Source organism: Nanorana parkeri, unplaced genomic scaffold (assembly GCF_000935625.1).
Source record: "Nanorana parkeri isolate BGI_ZX_2015 unplaced genomic scaffold, ASM93562v1 scaffold393, whole genome shotgun sequence".
Lineage (NCBI taxonomy): Eukaryota > Metazoa > Chordata > Amphibia > Anura > Dicroglossidae > Nanorana > Nanorana parkeri.
Window position 1 is genome coordinate 973,506 of NW_017306661.1, and position 7,695 is coordinate 981,200.

General features: G+C 45.1%; 1 protein-coding gene across 25 annotated transcripts in view; it reads left to right on the forward strand.

Annotated features, from left to right (window-relative positions):
- Window positions 1-7,695, forward strand: part of EBF3 (early B-cell factor 3) — a 156,719-nt gene that overhangs the window by 1,666 nt on the left and 147,358 nt on the right. For all 25 annotated transcript variants that reach the window (XM_018559426.1, XM_018559427.1, XM_018559419.1 and 22 more), the window contains exons 3-4: window positions 1,123-1,186; window positions 1,689-1,744. In XM_018559426.1, the coding sequence (XP_018414928.1) occupies window positions 1,123-1,186; window positions 1,689-1,744 (120 nt within the window). The remainder of the gene's footprint in view (window positions 1-1,122; window positions 1,187-1,688; window positions 1,745-7,695) is intronic.

Genomic DNA, 7,695 nt, shown 5'->3' on the forward strand with positions numbered 1-7,695 from the left:
TGTGTATTACCTCTATTATTAATAGAGTTTGGGTAAACTGATAAAAACTGCAAAGAATTATAATCAACTCTAGTAATATATACAGTTGTAATGCAAATGGGTCATGGGGCAAATGTAAATAAAAATACTATTTTAATTATTAAGGGTTATCACTTATGCCATGCATGAGGAGACACACAGCCTTAGATTTAACACAATTGGGGAAAATTAAAAAAAGTAAAAAGTTAATTATTATCTGAATGCTTAGAATGTATCTGTGTTGTCCTGCATGTGCTTGTAGTTCTCATTGACTAGGGGGGTCAAATGAAAGGAAAAATTAAATTAATTCATACAAGCAATCACTTCTGCCACTCGGGTGCATCCAAGTGTTCTTAGGTTCACAGATTGAAGGAACATGTTAGAGAAAAAAACAAAAAGTAAACGGTTCATTTGAATGCATATGGGCCAGTATGTCTCCTGCAAGTGCACCTAGATGTCACTGGCTGGGGGCAGATACAAAGGGGGCAATTAGAATGCATATTAGCCGGCACCTCGGCTGTGCATGGAACACACTGGAGGAAATGGGAAATAAAAAGGAAAAACATAATTTCAAGCGTCGGATTCATTACTTCTAATGCTGCTAACATTCTGCAGATTGGGGAAAGTAGTCACAACTTATAAAAACAAATAAAAATAGATTGCTCCTGTCACGCAGGTGCATTCAGATCTAAAAATAATAGAATGTTAGCTCATAGCGATGGGCACCTCTGCCATGCGTGTCTGTGCCCACAAAGCTCACAGATTGGGGCAACTGGTCAAACTATAATTTTCAGCTGAAATCCTACAAAATGAGCCCTAAGTGTACTCCAGAGGCGGCAGGACCACGTGTAGGTGGCCCCTTTTTATTATTCCAGCCACCTCTGGCTCTTCTCAGGACTTAGCTGATGGCTTAGAAACTTATCAGGAAATATTGACTGATTCAGGAGCTAAAAAAAAAAATCAAAACCCTTTTCATAGTGTCACTGTCACCTGAGCTACAAACACAGCCAACGTGCCCCCTTATATGTCATCTCAACTACAGAACAGGGCAAAACGTTCTCTGATTTGTGACCCATCAAAGTAACAATCTGCTATTATTTTCAGGAACCAAATAGCGAAAAAACTAATAATGGGATTCACTACAAACTGCAATTATTATACAGTAATGGTAAGTTGTTCTTCATTATGTTATGCGCTACACAGACACTGGCTATTTACTATTGTATCCCTACAAATATATACATATTTACTACGAAGCAATCCTTAGGACATATTTAGAGGACTGATCCTTTATAGAAAGACACAAGAATGTTCTAATGTAACAATATAATTGATGTGATTATCTGAGGAAGCGTCAATGTAAGAGACTTGTTCCAAAGATCTCGTTAAATATAATGTACACACAGTAACTGTATCAATCGTTTTACAGCTTATTTGGGTTGAAGATTCATTATTCTGAAATATGGGGAATAAAAGAAACCCAGAAATAAACTGACCCAGCTATGGATGGGACTTTTGTAGTGGGGGATTGCTCTACGTTTATTTATTTTCATTAGTGATCTGTTGGTTGTTGATGCAGCTTCTGTGTTCGGCATGCCATGTTATCCTTAGCCGTGTTCAGTGAGTTTAGTACATATGATGACCCCTTTTATTTTTGCCCCCCTTTGCAGGAGTCAGAACAGAACAAGACCTTTATGTGCGGCTAATAGACTCTATGACCAAACAGGTGAGAAACTTCTAAAACTTCTCCTCTTGCAAAGTTGGTGTGGGCTGCTGTCAGAGATTATTTCTGTGTGAGGAAGAGAAAGCATCCACAGGTTTCCCTGTCACTGCAAAGTGTTCCTCATTCATCAGCTGTGTCCCCACACAAAGACTGGATACAGTAACTCTGTCCCCCCAGTGTCATAGATAGAGGTTGGGTCCCCACACAAAGACTGGACATAGCAATCGTTCTGCCCCCCCCCCCCCCTCCAGTGCTATAGACAGAGGTTGGATCCCCAGCCAGTGCTTCTCTTTCATCAGCTGGGTCCCCACACAAAGACTGGACATAGCAATCGTTCTGCCCCCCCCCCCCCCTCCAGTGCTATAGACAGAGGTTGGATCCCCAGCCAGTGCTTCTCTTTCATCAGCTGGGTCCCCACACAAAGACTGGACATAGCAATCGTTCTGCCCCCCCCCCCCCCTCCAGTGCTATAGACAGAGGTTGGATCCCCAGCCAGTGCTTCTCTTTCATCAGCTGTGTCCCCACACAAAGACTGGATACAGTAACTCTGTCCCCCCAGTGTCATAGATAGAGGTTGGGTCCCCAGCCAGTGCTTCTCTTTCATCAGCTGTGTCCCCACACAAAGACTGGATACAGTAAACCTTCTGTCCCACCTGTGCCATGGACAGAGGTTGGGTCCCCAGCCAGTGTTTTTTATTCATCAGCTCTGTCCCCCATAAAGAGCCTGGACACAGCAACTCTGTCCCCCCAGTGCACAGGCAGAGGTTGGGTCCCCAGCCAGTGCTTCTCTTTCATCAGCTTTGTCCCCAGACTCTCCATACAGAGCCTGGACACAGCACCTCTAGTGTCCCCAATTGCTATGGACAGAGGCTGGCTCCCCCAGCCAATGTGCTAGGGTGAAATATCAGCTGCTCTCCATCCCTCTATTTACCTCTGCCTCTCCCATCTCATCATTCAAAGTGCAGGCTCAAGAGGTCACCCAACGCGTCTATTTCCTGCCCCCCGTGCCTCTATCAGACAGTCCTTGTCACAGCTTGTAAATAACCTAATTACATGGACCTGCTTATTAAATTATTTAACCTGTCGTGTACAACTTTCCTGATAGTAACTAGAGGTTATCGATAAAAATCCATAGCAATTATGTGTAGAATAGATAGATCGATGGGTAGATAGATAAAGACGAATATATACGTCCATATTTAAATCCCTTCCCCTGTCAATAAAGAACAATCAGCGGCAGGATGAAGTGCAGGATTAATAAATAAACAAATACAAGTAAATTTCCATCTGAAGAGTGAGCTGCGCTCCCTTCCACCCATTCGCCTGTCTGTGATTTCCAGCAGCTCGCCCCTGTGCACACGGCCGCAGGCGAAAAGAACAAACTTCTTTTTTTTATTGTATAAGTCGGTTGATTTCGGATTTGTCACTGATGCCACTTGAGTTCCCCCTCCTAAGGAGGAGATGAAGTGACAGCGGGCAGAGGGGACAGGGGAGGCACCGGAGCCTCCAGCGCTGATGTGAATGAGGGGTACAGAGCGCTCCTTTCAATGTGCAGCTCTTGACAGCGTGCCTTTTCTTCCCTTTGTATACAAACAGCTGAATGGAGCTCGCACAGCCCTGCTGCTCTAATTAAGAGCTTATGCTATAGTATCCCCCAAAAAACCCAAAAAGAAATAAAATTGCAATAAAAAAAATTATCACCTATTAATAGGAAAATGACAGAGACGAACCTGAGTAGAAATGAAAAGTATTTATTGTTCATTTAGCTGGAGGGATGTCACAGCCTAAACAGAGGAGACAATCTAGGCATTTCATCTCCTAGCCAGTAACTGATCAAAGATTAAATGGCGCTGAACCGACAGTTTATGGATTTCTGTTTGTGCTACAAAACCAAAAAATAAATCATATCTAAATACGAGGCAGAACGAGGCGATCAGCAGCAGCAGCAGCAGCGAGTCCAGGCTCTGTATGGAGGGAGCTGGCTGCTGGATCAACAAACATTTGGAGGGAGCAGGCTCGGTGTTGTGTCTCTGCTGTACCCTATTGCTGCCTGTTTTCAAAACACTATCTGTTATTAAAGCTGCTGTGTTATTATTATACTGTCAGACTCATCTCCGGGCCAGGGACAAGGCTCTGTGCTTCCAGCAGCGCTGGCAACAGGCGCTTCAATAGCTACTAATAATCTCCAGCTCTGCTAAAATATAGCAGCCTGGGACTGTGCAGGGCACTGCAAAGGCAGGACAGTGCAGGGCAGGGCATTGCAAGGCAGGACAGTGCAGGACAGGACAGGACATTGCAAGGCAGGACAGGGCATTGCAAGGCAGGACAGGACAGGGCATTGCAAGGCAGGACAGGACATTGCAAGGCAGGACAGGACAGGGCATTGCAAGGCAGGACAGGACATTGCAAGGCAGGACAGGACAGGGCATTGCAAGGCAGGACAGGACATTGCAAGGCAGGACAGGACAGGACATTGCAAGGCAGGACAGGACAGGACATTGCAAGGCAGGACAGTGCAGGACAGGGCATTGCAAGACAGTACAAGGCAGGACTAGACAGGACATTGCAAGGCAGGACAAGGCAAGCCAGGACAGTGCAGGACAAAGCAGGAAAGGACAGTGCAGGACAAGGCAGGACAAAGTAGGACAGGACAAAGCAGGACAGGACACTGCAGGGCATTGCAAGGCAGGACAGGGCAAAGCAGAACAGGACAGGCACCTGTGATCAGGAGAGTCGGGCGATAGAGAACCATTTCAGGGGGTTCAGGGGGTAATACAATCTTGTACATGGCTACTGTATAGGAGGTGTACAGCAGCTGCGATACCTTCTACACCCTGAGCCTAAATTGCAGCTATAATAAAAACTCAGTCCCTCTATTAAAATTACCCCAAAATGTTTATTTTTAATACAAAGTAGCCTCCATGTGTTCCTCTATTAATAATTGCACTGCATTGTTTCCTGTCCAGTGCTGTCAAGTAACAAGGCTGTGGCACAGAAAATGTCAAGTGGTTAATAATAATAAAAAAAAAAGAGAGATACCCAATTAGTGCCTTTATGAGGTGTTGAAAGGGATTAGGTTTCAAATATTGTCCAGCCTGTGGAAGCAGCGGTGCCTGGGAATTTTCTTTTTGCCCACAGAGAGTAAATAGTGTTGGGCAGCCTGGCAGGTCTGCTGGGGTCATGGCTTTGGCTTAGGGTGGGCACACAGGAGAAGTGTCAGGCCTGCTGAAGAAGGGGGGTGAAGGCTGAGCTGTACACACAGCCATGTGTTTAGTGTTAGTGCAGCGATGCCCTGTTCTAGTATGGGGCTTGTAATGATCTAGCCCCGCAGCTGATTCGTGTTAGTGGAAGCAGGACCCAGAGCAGACTGATGAGACCCAGCTGGGACGGAGGGCAGCTGTGGGAGGCCCCGCTGGAAGTTTCAGAAGCCCACTTGGAAGATTAGCACAGCTGGGTACTCAGCTGGCGGCCCGGGGGCCGCCTCTGGCCCTCCAGCGCGGCCTAGCTGGTCCGGCTCCGAACAAAATGTAATTTAAATAAAGAATATATTTCATTTCTTTGCTTTTTGCCTAAGGATTTGCCAGGAGTAGGTCAGGACCTGTTTGTATGTGTTAGTGGCAATTCAGCTGGCATTTCTAGCACGGCTGGTGTTGCCAATTGCTTCCCGGGCACCCTGTGCTCTAGAGTCTGTGTTTCTCGGTATCCTGGCATCGCATCGCAGCTGTCCCTGGAAATTACTCTCCCTTGAAAACATCCCTGGCTTTCAGTAAACTTTATGTCAACCTTTTATTGAACGTTACATTCTATTCTTCACCCAGTCCTGGCACTTTCAGTCACTGCTATTTTTAAAGCTATCAATTATAACTGTATAATTCAATAGCTATGTCATGATGGCACTGTAGTGTCCCACATCCAATTCAGGCAGAGCTGCCCCTAAATTTAGTACACCCCTTCAGCAGCAAAGTGTCCCTGAGATTCATTTTAAACTGTTAGCAGCTGCAGAATAATATTACAGATGAAGAGAAAAATATTATTTGCTTATTTCCTTTGCTGACAGACGGCATTACCATAGAATTAGGAGGTCATTTGAGGGGCCCAGATGTAAGTGGTTGGCTGCAGTGATTAGACAGCGCCGGGTCCCAGTCCAGGAAGAGCTGTGACCCAGATATGGATACATAGCCTGTGGTTACCGGCTGAGCTGGTCTCTGGATGAGACCCGGCTAGGAAACAGCTCTGAGCCGCTGTGGATGGCACCTAGCCCGCCTGGGAGCCTGGCTGGAGCTTTGGCTGGCAAGGCAGTTCCATTTCAGAACTGGGATATGTGGCACTCAGCCCTGGAGCCATCCATTTTCATCTTTCTCCTTACACCATCCATTTATATATCCATGTATCTCTCATTCCAGCATCTTCCATATCCATCCTTCTATAAAACCATATCTCCTTCCTTCCATGTATCCTTCTATCTCTCCTTCCATAGATCCATCAATCCATCCTTTTATATATCCACATCTCTTTCACTCCTTCCTTCCTCCCTTCCTTCACCCTTGTATGTACCCATCCATCTCCCCTTCCTCCTTCCATATATCGATCTATCCATCCTTCTATATATCCATATCTCCTTTCTTCCTCCACTCTTTCATGTATCCATCCATCTCCCCTTCCTCCTTACATAGATCCATCTATCCATCCTTCTATGTATCCTTATCTCCTTTATTCATCCACTCTTCTATGTAGCTATCTATCTCCGTTTCCTCCTTCCATAGATCCATCAATCCATCCTTCTGTATTTCCATATCCCCTTCCTTCCTCCACCCTTTCATGTATCCATCTATCTCCCCTGCCACCTTCCATAGATCCATGCTTCTATATAGCCATATCTCCTTCCTTCCTCCACCCTTCCATGTATCCATCTATCTCCCATTCCTCTTTCCATATATCTATAAATTCATCCTTCTATATATCCATATCTCCTTTCATCATCTACCCTTCCATGTATCCATCTATCTCCCCTTCCTCCTTCCATAGATCCATCTATCTGACTTTCTATATATCCAAATCTCCTTCCTTGATCCACCCTTCCAGGTATCCATCTATCTCTTCTTCCATATATCCATCAATCCATCTCTCCTCCACCCTTCCATGTATCCATCTATCTCCCCTTCCTCCTTCCATATAGCCATCTATCCATCCTTCCTTCCACCCAGCAGACTGGAGGAGCAGAGCGCACCTATACCCTGCACCATCTGTCAGAGCCTATGTTCAAAAGCCACTCATCCGTACTCTCACACACACTGCCTTTTTACCAAAGAAAAATCATTGTTAGCACTTTCAAAATAAACACCAGATTGCCCATTAGCGCTTTCCCTCTAAATATCATCCAGTGATCAGCATATTGCAGAGACACAAGGCACTCACATTCCTCAGGGCGCACAGCTCCTCCATATCTCCTAGCAGGACCCCCATTTTCCTGGCCATGTTATTTTATCTCCATTACAAGCAAAAAAAAAAAAAGAACTTATGGGAAAGTGGAGCTCTTTATTGCTTGCCAAGGGAGAGTATTTGCATAGAAATAATTTTACAGTCACTCAGACACGTTGATCCCAGCAGATCCACGTCTCTGGGCTTTTAATAGACTCAATAGAAGTTGAGATTTATAAATTAGTGTGTTGATGTGCAATTTGTAAACTGTGTCCAATGTACAGGATGGCAATGCCATGACTATATCATTTGTGTCTACACACACTTACAAAGACACATTGTATTCATTTGCAGCCATGCACGGCTTACTGTATTTAAAGGGGTATTAGCAGTGTGGCAATTGCAACAATGCAAAGGATGACATGTATTGCATAGGGATAAATATAGAATGTAATAAATATACAGTCAGCAGAATCATTGCACAAGTCTATGTTCTTATGGGGGGGGGGGGGGGGGGTTTATATTTGTCGTCACAC